This window comes from Cryptomeria japonica, chromosome 2 (assembly GCF_030272615.1).
Source record: "Cryptomeria japonica chromosome 2, Sugi_1.0, whole genome shotgun sequence".
Lineage (NCBI taxonomy): Eukaryota > Viridiplantae > Streptophyta > Pinopsida > Cupressales > Cupressaceae > Cryptomeria > Cryptomeria japonica.
Window position 1 is genome coordinate 112,513,323 of NC_081406.1, and position 16,118 is coordinate 112,529,440.

General features: G+C 37.5%; 1 protein-coding gene across 1 annotated transcript in view; it reads right to left on the minus strand.

Moving 5' to 3' along the window:
* The window catches only part of LOC131069318 (nicotinamide adenine dinucleotide transporter 1, chloroplastic), a 189,898-nt gene extending 174,328 nt beyond the window's left edge, over positions 1–15,570 (minus strand). The window contains exon 1 of the mRNA XM_058004682.2: positions 15,068–15,570. Within this exon, the coding sequence (XP_057860665.2) occupies positions 15,068–15,137 (70 nt within the window). The 5' untranslated portion in view covers positions 15,138–15,570. The remainder of the gene's footprint in view (positions 1–15,067) is intronic.
* Between the last annotated feature and the right edge of the window lie 548 nt (positions 15,571–16,118).

A 16,118-nucleotide genomic window follows, 5' to 3' on the forward strand; every position in this document is an offset into this window, starting at 1 on the left:
AGAACCTTGGAGTTACTCCGACTGATCCTTCGGCGAGATCTTCAGCAGTCGAGAACTTTGTTCAAGAGAGGATAAGGTACCTTTAGGTATTTTATTCTGTGTTTGCATGTGCATAAAAAACACATCAACGGGAAGCTAGTCCCTCCAAGTTGCAACATATGCAATAGAAACTAAGTAGTAATCTTCCCACATGTGGACAGAATGGCTCAAGGAAGCCAGTCCCTCTCAAGTTGGACAATGGCTCAAGGAAGCTAGTCCCTCCAAGTTGCAACATATGCAATAGAAACTAAGTAGTGATCTTTCTAAAATTTATCATTACTTTAACTTATATGATTACATGTTTAGTACTACTAATCTACGTGTTGGTTCCTACGTGCAGGTTCTTCCAACAAATAAGGGAAGGAGGAAGGAACCATACGAGCAGATTGAAGAAGTAGAAGTTCGAACATAGTATTTAATTAATATTATCTTGACATTTGATCACTATTTCCCTGTCTAACACTAAGATAAATATGCATCTATGTGTCTTTGTATATGTTCTTATGTTGTGCAGGATCTACTTACAAGATATTATTTGATTCAAAACCAAGATTACATTACTAAAGAGATAATTATATGGCAATATGTAACCCTCCTTTAAGGAACGTTACAAAGATCAAACAAGACAAGAGCCTCTTGCACTCATAAAGGAGGAGATACTTTTTGCAAGGTTATGATCTCCATCACAAGATTGCAAGTTTGCTTGAGGGCAAGCAAATTCAAGAAGGGGAGACTGTAATGTCCCCTCCCGGAACTAAGATTAGTTCCCATGAGTATTGCCTATTGAAATCATTCAACTTCGAGAGAGTCCATAGCGACGAAGTTCATGAAGACATGATGGAAAATTGTCTTATTCATAAGACTTCACAATTTTCCTATCAAGCATCCAAGTACAAAATGGAGAATAAAGTGCAGAAATGAACAAGAATTCTTATAATCAAAGAATGAAGGCTTTAAAGGCATATAACATATTAAAGCTATGATCATTATACGTGAAGATCTCTTATGCACCAATCAGGCATACATCCATATCGGCAATCATACGAAGCAAAGATAATGAAAATAATGAGTAACATAGTTCGGCAATTGTTATCACTATGTGATGATTCCATAGAAGATGGTCAAGAGATTTGATAAGAGTCAGGTAGCCAATCCACATTATAGCCACATGTACCAATTAATTATGAACGAGTGATCATCATAAATCACTCAACACTTTATATCTTTGGACAAAAAGGTTTCGATATTCCATATCAAGGACGGAGGTCGATAATATGATCTATAAATTTTGATTAAGGAAATCAATAAGCAACTAACCATTCTATTGGATAACGATTAAGAACAAAACAATGGAAAGGTGTGATTAAAAACAGGTAACTAATATTCATGTAAGGAGTGCGATTAGACCATAACAAACACGTATGAGACACGATTAAGGAAAGATACGATCATTCCAAATCAAAGGGATGCACAACCAATCAGTACCAAGATATTTAATACGGGATCAATATTCATTCCAAGATCATCGAATATCTTTCTTTTCTATTGATATCCATTTGTTGATTTTGTCTAGTTGAGCAGCAGCCTGTTGACTTTAGATGCATATTTACAAGTGGTACAAAACAGATACAGTGCCAATTGAATTTATATAATTATAAGATATATCGGGCAAGCATTCATATCTAAAAGTCTTATAGAATTGTTGTCATAATCAAGTAAATCAGACAAGCATCCATACAGATCGAAAATCTTACCAGACCGATACAGATATCTTTGCATATTAATAGAATAAAATTGGACGGAGCAAATATTAGGTTGACCAACTAAAAGCATATCGCCATCACATAAGAAGATCAGACAAGCGATCAGGTTGATCGAGTAAATCAATCATTATTCCATCACCATCTCATAGGATTGTATCTGATAAGTGGATTATATGTAATCTTAATGTAGGAAAAAAAAAGAGACAATGAAATTGCTTGAGGACAAGCAAATTCAAGAAGGGGAGACTGTCATGTCCCCATAAATATTGGAAGAGTTATATCTATTTATAGTTATAAAGACAGCGTCCCTGAGCAGAAAACACGTCATTAAGGGTATCGAGCATTACATTCCTCCATACCGACGTCTTAATCTCTTGTAGTACATGACACTTAGGCACTAAATACATTTATCAAAGAAATCGTTTATCAAACTAACCATTTCATTGGTTAGCTATTAACGTGATTCGAGGAAGGAGTGCGTCGAACCAATGGGTGGCTTCAAACATCGTATCCCCTCACCTGTAAGGTATATACTAAAGATTGAAGCACTCGAAAGGGAGGGAGGATATTATATAGGTTATTTTGGAGAGAGAGAGTCTGTGTGATAGCAGAAGGGAAACGGGGACTTCAAATCCATAGCCGACAGCTGACAAATACAACTCATACCCCGAAGACGCCAGTCGGATGCAAGCATCAGACGTTAAAGGCTAGAGACCAAATCACCTATGTCATTGACACCCTCACCTTAATCGTATAGTCTGCATGGCCGAAGGCCAAATGCTGTAACCAGCTGAGACAGTTCATCGATCCAACAAGACTCGGATCTCTTTAGCGAAGCGATCATAACAAGAACGATAGTACCTCTCGAATAGCCACTACATCATCCCCTGTATCTCAGACATAGAAGAAGATAGTCTATCATATCAGATGGGAAGGGCTTCCACGCTATAAAACAGAATATCAGATCCATTATAAAATTGCAATATAAATATATAGCACCGAGTTATCTCTTGTAACAAGTCCGGGAAGATCAATATATTCTTATATCTGTACATCGTTCATCATTCTCATTACAAGTGATATTTACTGTCAACTATATCAGTTTCTTAATACTTTCTTAAGGAAAAGACTCTTGTAGTTAAAGTATTAGGTTATGTCCCAGAATTCATAAGCCATCCTAATAAGGGACATTACAGTGCTCCATGAAATAAATCTGAATGACAACAAACAAGCTTACATACTTGTATTAAAACAGTCTCCAACACATAATCATTAACATTTGTACCTAAAATAGTAGTTGCAAGCTAGGTATTGCCAAAACCAGTGGCTTGCTAATCTTTTACTTCAACTAAACAAATGCCTTTTGTTGAATTCTACCCCATATAAAAGACTTATCAATTGCCATCAGGGGGGAATATAAAGCATTGCAATTGTGGAATATGATTTGATAAGCTTTCTCAAAACTACCCCTAGAAAACTCCTTGCCTCAAATCACAATGAAAGTCTTGGATCACTTCCAAATGGCTTCCACTTTTACTAAATTCCTAACAATAGCTAGATCATTATTTGATCTCAACTACTTCATAGACTTAGCTAATCTTTGATCTCAGACTTAGACAACTATTTGTTGTATTTGGTAACTGCCCTTTTAAAAAGTTAACCGGATATTTGCCTATGTAATCAGCAATATGAATACAAACAACAAAAATCTATTTTCTAAAATTCATGGGTTAAACTCTATTTTATTTGCTCTCTATATCTCTATGCTATGGAAATGCCCTTAAGTTTAGAAAAAAGTAGTTTGTGTACGATTTTTTAAAATCCAATTTTTTACCTATTTTTTCAAAAAATCTTATACTTTTGGTTTGCCAATGTTTTCCCCAAACGATTTTGGCTTCTACGATATAAATCATTACAATTGTGGAATATGATTTGATAAACTTTCTAAAATATTGAATTAACCCTACAAAACTCCTTGCCTCAATCACAATGAAAGTCTTGGATCACTTCAAAATGGCTTCCACTTTTACTAAATTCCTAACAATAGCTGGATTTTTGTCTGTTAAGTTTTGATCTCAGTTACTTCATAGACTTAGCTGATATTTATCTCAGACTTAGACAGCTATTTGGTGTATTTGCTGACTGCCCTCTTAAAAAGTTAACTACATATTTGCCTATGTAATCAGCGATATGAATATAAACAAAAAAAAAATAATTTCTCTAGTTCATTGGTTAAACTCTCAGTTACCGGTTCTTGCCTAAACTGGCTGGGTCCTGGTCCTGGTCCCTGCTCGGTCCTGGTCCCAGCCTGGTTCGCCTTACCCGGGTCCTGCCCAGGCGGCTGGGTTCCCTGTGGGTCCTGTCACACAGGACCCACAGGGAACCCAGCCGCCTGGGCAGGACCCGGGTGGGACCCAGGGCGAACCCAGGAGGACCCGGGTGAACCCAAGCCCGTGGGTTCCCAAAAACGGGGCCCACGGCACAGGACCCACAGGGAACCCAGCCGCCTGGGCAGGACCCGGGTGGGACCCAGGGCGAACCCAGGAGGACCCGGGTGAACCCAAGCCCGTGGGTTCCCAAAAACGGGGCCCACGGGTTAGAAAGCAATTAAAAACAATTAAAAAACAATTTTTTTATTTATTTTTTTACATCTAAACCCTAATCTGCCCCTCTATGATGCATTTCATGCATCAAAACATGCATTCAACCTATTCTACTTGCATTTTTGATGATTTATGATATATCAATATCAGAATATTTATTGGCATTGGCAATTATGGATTTATGATTTATGATTTATCTGTTATCATTTATGTATCATTGTATGGGAAAGTTACATTGTATGTTTCATATTTGTATGTTTGAACTGTGAACATATATAATTTTGATGTTTGAAGTTTGAACATATATATATATATGTACGGACGAACCCGTACCCGTACCCAAATTTTATTTTTTTTTGCCGAATCTGCGAATCCGTACCCAAATCCGAACCTGAATCCGAACCGGAACCAGTAACTTAGGTTAAACTCTATCTTATTTTCTCTCTATATCTCTATGCTATGGAATTGCCCTTAAGATTTTTTAAAATATAGTTTTTGTCTCTTTTTCTACAATTTTTTATGTTTTTTTTTAAATCCAATTTTTCTCAATTTTTGCTGGTTTTTTTAAAAACTCTTAATACTTTTGGTTTGCCAATTTTTTCCCCAAAATATTTTTGCTGCTATGGATGGCACAACTCCACACATGCTCATGAGCATTTTCCTAAAGCATTGGCCACCAAAGTTTGTCTTGAAGGATTTTTTGCATTATTGCACACCCTTGATAATGAACTCATGCTTGGCCTTTATAACATTCTTGCAACATAGCCATGTGCTCATATTGTGGTAAATAGTGGCACATGACTTTATCCACGCCTAATTTGTACAACTACCCATTGATAGGTTGATAACACACAACATGCACTACAAGTTACTTCTTGGGTGCAATTATATATATTGCATGAAGTTACTGAGGCATGAACTTCCAAAAACATCCAAGGCATGCATAATGTGTTTTGAGCATTCAATTGATGTTCTGCCTTTCTGAAGTTTGTTATTTGCATTTTTTGTGCTAGTAATGAATGCTTTTGAATATCATCTGTCCAAGAGGAAGTTTTGTTTGAATATTATTAAGCAAGCAACCCTGCATCTGAAACGTTACTTATCATTACTTTATTTGGTCTCCTGAATATCACTATGTCCAAAATGTGTTTTCACTATTGAATGTGAAAATGTAATCTCTGAAGGAAATTAGTTAATGAAGGCATAACCCTGTTCTCTATGTCAGTCTTCAAGCATTTTGGTGTGTGTTTTTTTATACAACGAAGTTAAAATGGATTCATGTTATGTCCATTAAGAAAGGGGTGACATGAATTGTGAGAAGCTTATATAATCAAGTTGATACTCGTTTTTTACTTAAAGTAACCATATTTATGTTTTATTATCATTTGTTGGTGTCAATGGAGATTGTGTCCAGGTGAAAAAACTTAAAAACTTTTGGAATTTTCTGCTCCTTTGAGTTTTGAACCTGTAGGAGGCTTTGATGCTTAGTGAATTAACAGTTAACATACCTACACCACCTCTACATGGAGAAGTTCAAGTTTCACCTTCAAAACACAAAAGGATCTTATTGGAGCAAGTTTACCAGCATCATGTTGATCGTTAGCAGCAAATATTTTAAGTTCTATTGCACTATTTTTAAGATGGACATTGGTTTTCATCCTACCAAACCTACAACAGACATCATGTGGAACCTCATGATTCACCTCACTCTTCACCCAAGGCACTTGAAGATTAATGATTTGTTGCAAAAAAGGTCATCGTGGACAAAGTGTAAGGCAATAACACTGAAGTTCACAAGTTTCAAAATCAAGGAAACTTCATCAAAGGATTTGCCATGGTTCAATTGGGAAGCTGCATCAGAATCACTTCCAGGAGCCAACTATCAAACTCACTATTTTTAGCCTTCACTATTTTCAGCCATTGCTATTTTTGGGATATAGTTATTTCAAGATGAGCTTTTCTAGAAGATCTACTTTAGATGTTCTATTTTTACACAACAATCTTCTAAAAGGTCGTTTGTAGAGATATCTGTTCTCCTTAAAAAACCCATTTGAAGATTTCTTGATTCAAATTTTAAATCTGTGGGCCAAAATGTATATTTTGAGCTTCCTTTGTATGCAAGCAATCTATTGATAGCAGCATACAAACTTTAGCCAGCTTTTTGCTTACTTTCCATGCAAAAATTTGCAAACACTTACAAATTACTGTCATTCGCACTTAGATTTTTAATGGTAATCTTTTGTCTGCTCATTTGTCAAATCGCAGAGTCTTTTTGTCACATGGTCTTTCTTGAAAAATGCAGAATTTGAATTGCAAGTTTCATTGCAGAATTTATTATAGATTTGTATATGACAGCATCTAACCAGTTTGCTAAATTGTGTTTCAGTTAATCCAATTCTAATTTTTGTATTGTCCTCCTGCTTTCTAGTCTTTACTTTTAGCTAGAGAGCATTCTAGAGAGCATGAATGTTTGAGAGCTACTACAGGTGCTTACTTTTAAGAAACGATTTTAAAATATGTAATCTCAAGTATAAGTATTGATAAGCTTTGTGCCCTTGAGCAAGAACCAAAAAGATAGGCAATTTATTTAGTTTGTTTGCAATGGATGTCCAAAACCTCAATATTTACTTGAACATAATGTAAAAAACTAGAGGTTATTTCCTCAGATTCTACGCTATTTTTGCTTCTCTTTCTAATTTAAAGAAAGGTTTATCCTTATACATTGTCCCATTTTGTGTTGTACCAAAAAGTGCTAACTAAAACACTAACAAAGAGCTAGACAAATTCGGATTTGAAAAAAGCCTCAAGGCCCTAGAAATTTTCTATTTTAGTCAAGGGATCACCTACTTTCTTCAAAGCAACAAGAAAACAGGGGCAAAAAGATTCCCTCTCCCATTTTCCTTTTAACTCGGTTATCGGCTATGCCCCAACAAGCCCCTATACCCATCTTGGGTGGGTCCAAGTCTATGTTCAGGGCCATTGCGTCTTGGTTTGCTCCAACTGCATCCTAAACAACTCCGGTACATTCCTAGTATGCTAAAGGTGTACCCCAAGCAAACTCGAGTCACTGTTGACGTGTATTTTGTACACTATCAAACACAGAATAAAATACCCAAGGGTACCTTATCCTCTCTTGAGTAAAGCCTCTGAATGCTGAAGATATCGCGAAAAGGATCAATCAGGGTGACTTCAAGGTTCTTCGTTGTAGGATCTCTACGTGTGGATAAGCTCTCTGTGGTATGATGTGATTTGCTGGAATCACAAGGGGACTTACATTTGATGATTGAACATCTGATCTGCTTTGAATATTGCTGGAACACAGGCTCTTACTAGCTTTGATTTGAAAAAAAGGAAAAAAAACGAGGGCGAGGAAAGGATCTAATCCTAACACGAAGAATGTAAGAGCAATGAATGATCTTTGATGAAATTCTAACTAAGTCTTGTTTTGACATCCCAGGACCATCTCCACAAGGTTAGTGCGATCTTCGAAGGAAAGCTTTATGATGTTCAAATCATCACTGCAAGCATAGACACCATCAGGTTGATGCATATCAATGAAGAAGCAACAATTGAAGTTAAGCTTAAGCTGAATGATTCCAGTTGACTACACAAGGCAAGTCTGCAATCAACAAACTGCTAGTAGTATGGATATACGAATTTCACCATCAATCAAGCACATTTCTTCCATTCATCTAATCATCTACCATCTAGGATTGAAGATTCAACAAGAAACCATGCATATTGCAAGAAACGACACACTTCACCATTACTTCAATGAAAATGGAGTTTGTTTACAATCAATGGCAACAATTTCTTGCCTTGTCCTCCTATTCTACTCTAATTGCTATTCTATCAACTAGCTAGCTACTCTCTATTCACTAACTCTATTCTAACTCTCTAACTTACTGCTTCCAACTGCCTTTACAAAATGAAGAGTCGGGGCTTATATAGTGCCCTTAATACAATTCGATGGCTTAGATCAATTCGAGATCAATGGCCAAGATTTTACAATGAAAACCCTAATTAGGGTTTGTTACAACCATTACATAACATTTAATGCTTGACCAATGATAAAATTATATCTTTAGGACACATGTCTTCTCTGGAAAATTCGACCAATGGATAGCTGGGGTAGGTACATCAAAGTTTGTGCCACCTTCCATGAGTTAAGTACATTGAATCTGGACATGCTGAGGTGGACCACACTGACTGGAGAAGTGATGACTAGGATGCCACCTCGTCTGACACTTGTAACTTGGTAGATATTCAACTTGATGTTGTTGAGAAGCTAGCTTTAATTAATTCATCTGGAACTATCTGCTTCTTCAACGAACCCTTGCTCTGACTTCTTGTGTCCTTGATGTGCAGGATAATGATGTACCTCGCCTTGGAAAGCTGGATTGGAAGAGGTCGCCCTTGTTGATGTTTGATCGAAGAAAGCCATCCTTGTCGATGCTAGACTGGAGGAGGTCGCCCTTCTCCTTGCTTGATCTTCTTGGAGGAGACCGTCCTTGATCTGGCTTGATTTTCCAACTCCGGGATCTCCATTTGATACCTACACAACATTTCACAATTAGTATTATATCTTGAAGTGTAGAAATTAGGAAGATAAAAGATATTAATTAGGAAACTTCATGATAAATCTTGAGTTATCATTTCCTAATTAACTACATCAAACTTAGAATTTTCAAAACAAAGCGCAAAATTCAAATCTTCAACAATGGTGTTAAGGTGATTACGCCATACCTCCACTTGAGTACTAATTCTAAGAAATGATGCAAAAATAGGTGAATTCGCTAGGCAAAATGTAGATCAAAGTTCTCCCTTGAGCAAAAGCGCCTCCTTTAGTCTTCACAAGAATCAACTCCACCACCTTCTAGCCTCCAACACTTGAGATAAATTCGCTCCAAATAGACCAGATTTCGCACTTCCTTCTTGCTCTCCAAATTCGCACTTGAAAGGATGATTGAATGATTTGAATTGTGAAAAAACACCTCCAATATATAGAGCGCTCACCTTCCACTTACCCATGAGGCCGACCTAGCAAATAAAAGGTGAAATAATAAAACCACCAAGAAGAAGGCCGACTTGTCAAATAAAGGCAAAATAATGCCTTGTGCACTCAACTTTTAATTTTTTATTTCACAAAAATTAATTTTAAATGCCTTTATAATAGAAATTCGATTTTTTTTTAGGCCCAAAATTAATTTATTAAATGCCAATTTAATTAATTTTTTTCAAATATTCCAAAGTTAGCAATTTGGCATCTAATGCGATTTGGAGGATATTAACGCCCAAATATGGTAAAAACTAATGAATGCCATTAACTTCGCTCTGGTCCCTTGGAGAGGGACAGGAGCGCCTTTCTCAATCTAGGCCTTGCATTCCTCATTTTTAATTGCCAACACTTCATCTAGGCATTTTAAAATGGCATTTTTGACTGAGTCTTGAGTTTAATTCACTTGATCTTTAGAAGGAACGTGCCTTAGGACATTTTCGCCCTGGACCCTGGGTGAGGGACAGGAGCACTTTTTCGCTTTTGTCCTCAATCCTTCATCTTTCATTTGTCGATTCTCGTTGTGGTGTAAGCAATGATCTCTTTCACTTGTTCCATGCATGCTTAACTCGTTTTTGCAAGGCAAAATAAGCTCTCCCAAGATTTTCACCCTGGTCCTCCAGTGAAGGACAGGAGCGCTTTTTGTATTTTAGCCCAAGATTGTCAAGTTTTGGAGTCAAACCTTTGTTCATCATGATTTAGAAGACCTTTCCAATCTTGCTCAAATTTGCCCTAGCATAATCTCGGAGGGAAATTGTTGATTTCATAAAAATCGCCCTAGTCCTTCAGTGAGGGACAGGAGCACTTTTGAGTCCTTGTACAAATTCTTGATCACATTAATCTTCAAATTACCCTCCAGGCGTAGAATATCACATTTCACCCCTTCTTGAGCCTTGGAAACAAAAATAGCATCTTCAAAATGCAAGGTAAATGGGCATATTTGGAAATTTCGCCCTGGTCCCTTGGAGAGGGACAGGAGCGCTTTTGCCAATTGTCATCAAAATTCGCAACTCTTGCATCTCAATTCCACCTCGAAGCTTTTTAAACATCTTTTCAAACTTGTGCCTTGGCTTAGATTTGTCCAAAATTGGCAAGAAAGGCTAGATAATATGTTTTTTGCCCTGGTCCCTTGTTGAGGGACGGGAGCACTTTTTCAATTTCAAGCTTATCCGTCCTTTGCTAGCTTTCCAAATTATCTTCAACGGACTAATCATGTCCTCTTCCATTCATTTCAATCACAAACTTGCCTTGGCCTTGCAAGAAATTTACACTTTTTGGAAAATTGCTCTGGACCCTTGGAGAGGGACAGGAGCGCCTTTTTACTTCATGGTATATTTCCTTGTCTTTTAAACCCTCAATCGCGTCTAAGGCATAAAACATCATTCGTCCTTCCCATCCAAGTCAAGTTTTGCCATAAAATATCAAACAAAGAGGAGAAACTTGAAAAAACGCCATGGTCCTTCAGTGAGGGACAGGGGCGCTTTTTGCTCTCTAGGCCAAAATGCTTCATCTTTCGTCATGAAATGCCTTGGCTAGGAAAGACTTCACCTTACTTCACGCTATGAATAAAAGTTAATGTCCAAGAAAGGTCTAAAATTGTGCATATAAAGAAAATCGCTCCGGTCCTTCAGTGAGGGACAGGAGCGCTTTTGACCTTCTAGGCAAAAACTTCATCATTTCATTGTTTTTAATCACGTCTGGGTGTTCTATCACGTTCATTTCGTCCTCCACCACGCCTTTGATATCTTAATTTGACCAAACAAGGTCAGAAATGACTCAAATAAGCTTTTTCGCCCTGGACCCTTGGTGAGGGACAGGAGCGCTTCGCCTTGGTCCCTTGGAGAGGGACAGGAGTGAAATTCGCTCTGGATCCTCAGTGAAGGACAGGAGCGAAATTTGACTTTTTGAACTCTCTATCAGGATAATTTTTATGGAATATAACATTTAAGTATAAGTGATTTCCTTCTATTAAGTTATATTCCATATATACTTTCAGGATGTTTGAGAGTGGTTTCAGACCTCCAGGAGTTATATTGCAAAATCTAGTTTTTGGAGGTTTTTCAGTTTCTAGACTTAGTCAAATTTCAGGATCAGGACTTTCAGACTTAGCCAAATTTCAGGATCAGGACATCACTCAAGCCGGACTTGCTATCCATGTGATCCCCTTGGCGACACTCAAAATGCAAAGGCTAACGGACAAAACCCTAAAAGACCTAGAAAACAAACCCTGAAAAGCAAAAAAGCAGGGGTCCCCATTTGCAATGGGGCGATGTGTGAAAACGTCACAACAGTCACTCAGGCAATACCCTAGGCAAATCCTAGCAAGTATAAAAAATAATTTAAAAATGTCATGCCCCATGGTTTGACACCTATTATCAACATATCTTAATAAATAATTGTCTTACAATTTCTTATTTCCTAACTCGACTAGGATAACAGATCATGACTGCCACTGCAAGCAGATCGTGGTTTTTGACATGTGCAGATCACGGTTACTATTATGCTACTATGTATGATTATTACTCTTTGCCAAGCGCAATTACCCCGTATACATCGCAAGCATGATTGTCTTCTGGTTCATCTACTTTCTTCTGAATGTACAGTGACCCCTCCCCCCACTAACCCGTTGAGGGAGTAATTAACTTGTGAAGAAGTAAACAAATTTAATAATCATAGAGTAGAGAGGTGATGATGAAGAGACATGAGGTAAGGTCAATAGACACAGTCCATCCCAAGGGTCGCAACCTCAAAAGAAGATAGAACTCTTCAAAACTATTGGAACGATATAAGAGTCATTGCCCAAGCATAAGTGAGGAATCCATCAAAGAAGACAATATTTTCAGAGTATTGAGCATCGATCAGAAAGAGATTGGAAAGTACTTCGCACTCAAGCAGATTAAGACTACCATTTCAGACTGCAACATACTAAGTCAGCAACCCACGTGTGGGGTATGACGTGTATATATGTATATGGCCTAATAATTATGCATTATTAAATGTTAGATATAACCTTCTTGCTGATTATATGTAGATATTAATATCTTTGCCATATTTGTGCGGGTATATATGTAATGCATATGACAATTCCCTTAAGGACTTCCTATCCATTGGGCTATCTCATTTTGGAAGCAAGACATGGTACATACGAAGGATTGCAAGCAGCTAGGAAGCCACGCCAATAGAGACGAACCAAGTGGGGCTCGGAGGCGAGAATAGAGGATGTCATTCCATGCTCCTGGGCTGGGTGGAACGGCTCAAGGCGCCTTGTATGGTCTCCCAACTAGTGCTCCCTAATGATGATGAGTTGGTTGGATAGAACTTCAAAGGGAATTCCGTATGTACATCTTGGATGTTACAATAGTGAACTAGAATTCTATTTGTACAAAATTGGTTTATATGTTTATTTATCTTGTGGTACTAACCTAATTGCAGGCCCTACATCACCAAGCATTATTCAAGCCCTAATTGGGGAATTTTAGGGCAGATTAGGTTAAGTCCCAGTAGGAGTCATTACAAAAAAACACAAAATAAATCCCCAAAGAGGCTCAAATTATTGTTGTACAAAAAGATATACATGCACTCCAAGTTCACTAGAATGAACCTACACCTTACAGTCTCTGGTTATCGTCTGAAAATGAAAATTGAATATCTCAAAATCAAAATCTGTACAAAACAGGTATTGGCTAATTCACTATTAGCTACCTATTCCTGATGAGTATTTACTTTAGTTCCAACACCTGCTCCTTGTTAGCTATTGCCAGAACGCTTACTAATTGATTTGGTGGTGAATTTTCTACCAAACCAATCAACCCAAACACCAAACGGGCCAATTAGCTTTTTAAAATCCCACCTGAAACCTTGATTGGTTCAAGAAGAAACAAAAACATTGCTTCCAGCGTAGGATATCCAAAGTGCTTATTTTGGCCTCATTGAGGATGTTAAGTTGCAGAAATTGATTAAAGGGAATGTTGAATTGATGAGGGCACCTGAATCACAGCAGAGTTATCCCTGATGCTTGGAAAAATGACTTGCAAGGAAGTATCAAGGTTGCACCAACTGATTCGAGCGCTATGATTGCTCAGGTAACCACTCAGCTATTTTGGGGCAGTGCTTCAGGACACACAGGGCAGTCGGAAATCACAGTCCAGGCCAAATCAATTCCAGCAACACAATGACCATTCACAAGGAGGTGGCGAGGGCGAGAAGAGGAATTCGAGCAAGCCACCTGCTCATTAAAGCAAAAAGCTTGCTGCTATATGTGTCAAGTTAAGATTTGAAGTGCAACTGAATGCTACATCTGCCAAGTTAAAAGTTCAAGTGCAGGAGGAAGAGGAGGTTTCAAGCTTGGCATTGATACCAACGAGGCTGAAGATGGAAGAAGTAGACCCTCCGGACAAGTGCATGCAAACTTGAAAAAGCCTAGGAGAATGGCAGACAGTAAATGCATATAGCCCAATTCATCTTTTTGCAGGGTCATGTATCTGAAAGTCTTGTGGAATTCCATTCCGCGACTGATTATGGAATTTTCAGCTTTGTTTTGGAAAAAGGATAGGCTAATGTTAAGGTCAAAGCAAGGGATTGTCAGCACAACCAGCAAGATGATGTTGAGTTCCTATTAGCATCCTCTATTGGCAGATGCACTTACAATGTTTAGTTTTTTGTTTTTTTTTAATAGTTTTAAGGATTTCTGTAGCATCAGCATTTATGTTCTGAAAAGAATTTTTATTACTCATCCTTCAGAATTGCATATACCTATTATCACTCAAAAATATGAAAAATTCATTTTATTGTCGGCTTTAGCGATTGAAAGCACATGTCCGTGCATCTACGAATGCCGTATTTAGGCACGGGCATTGATTTTCCCTCATGGTTTTGGTAGCTGTGGCAGATGGCGTGACGGTCTTGGTTAAATGTGTAGACATTTTTCCCTCCTAGTCGATGGTTCCCTCAAGTAGCCTTATTTTGCACAATTTCGGAGTATAAATTGTAAACAATGTTTGTATTAAGTAATTGAAAGTTTCTACAAGCACCTTAAATTAATTTTTTCATGCGTGTGAGATGTTTTCGTACTTTTGGATTCAACTGTGTGAAATATGACTTCCAAGAAAAGTCCTGAACAGGTCATATGTCATAATAATAAATAAGAAATTGTGTTACCTATCAACATCCTACGACTAGTCAAGACAACGATCATTGTATTTAAAATATGAATTCTATGTTTTTAGTCAATTACCAATCTACCTCATACTTCGCGGGATATGTTCATTAGCAGTTGTAGAGTGTATATTTTCAAAATATTTTCTGTCCTTGGGAATTTTCTCTGTTCAAAAAAAAATTCCGTCATAGGAAATTTTCTCTGTTCAAAAGAAGATTCATCTTCCATAAGAATTGGGAAGTTTCTTTCTCCATAGTTTTCAAAGCAGTTGCTAATGATGACCCTCAATTTCTAAAACGGAGAAAGAATTGGCACAATTGGGGATTAATTCCTAAAATTCTGTACAGATAAGAGATAAGCACTGAGAAGATTAATCCTACAACTAAATTAATCCTTGGCAAAAAATTCCCAGAGTCCATATTAAGGAGGAGAGAAAATTATAAAGACTGACCTGCTGAAGCTCCAGCAATGGCATTGTAAAGACGCTCCCGACCTTCGCGGGACTGAATTTCTCCTCTCATTTTCAAATTTAATTAAAATGTAAAAGAATCTCTGAAATTCTTGAAAATAACAGAAAAAAGAAGCTAAAGCGGCCTCTCTCCAGAGGAACGTTGTGACGACCCAGCGTAGCATCGCCAAAACACGCCTTCAGGGGATTCGAACACCGCAATGACGAGATCAATTTAAAGATAATCGGCCATCTGCTCCCTCAATATCATGCGAACTTGGCATTTATTTACTTCCCTGAAAACCCATTAATTTGAATATACCTCTTGTATATATATATAGGTATCTCCTCGCAGCTATGCTGTCCGAAATCTCCTCTGCGTTTTTGCTTGTTTGTCCGTTGTACTTTTAATCCGAAATCTTCTCTGCTTTTTTTACTTGTTTCACCGTTGTCCTTGTCTATATATATATATATATATATAGGTATCTCCTCGCAGCTATGCTGTCGGAAATCTCCTCTGCTTTTTTACTTGTTTCACCGTTGTCCTTTTAATATTAGATTATTAAAAGCCAAAAATATCTCGTTGAGAAACGTTAATAGACGGAGCTGTAAATGACGGGGTTAATCTGACGGCGTCGCCTCCCAAGCAGACGAGAGGCGCGTTCTGTCAATAAACGGGAAAATCTGCTCTTAAGCTTGACAGCAAACGTATTTAGACTGACAGAAACTGCAACAAACATTTTTACAGAAGATGACAGAAACTTTCAAAATGATAAATACACGTTGCAATAAAACAATTTAGTTTTCTTGGATAGTCATTAGCAAGGACGCTTGGTGTATCCACGTAGCAATTTAGCTTTTTGCTTAAAAAGTTGGAAAAGCGGCGCTGTGGTTTTTTGGGGGTAATTTTTAAGTTTTTAAATAATATTTTTTTTAAATAAATGAGAAGAGAAGGAAGACAATATATCTCGCATCAAGTTCCACCTCCACTTTTAACTAAATTTTCAAGTGTGTTTTAAGAGAATGATCTCTTTTTTAAAGATAAGACGTGACA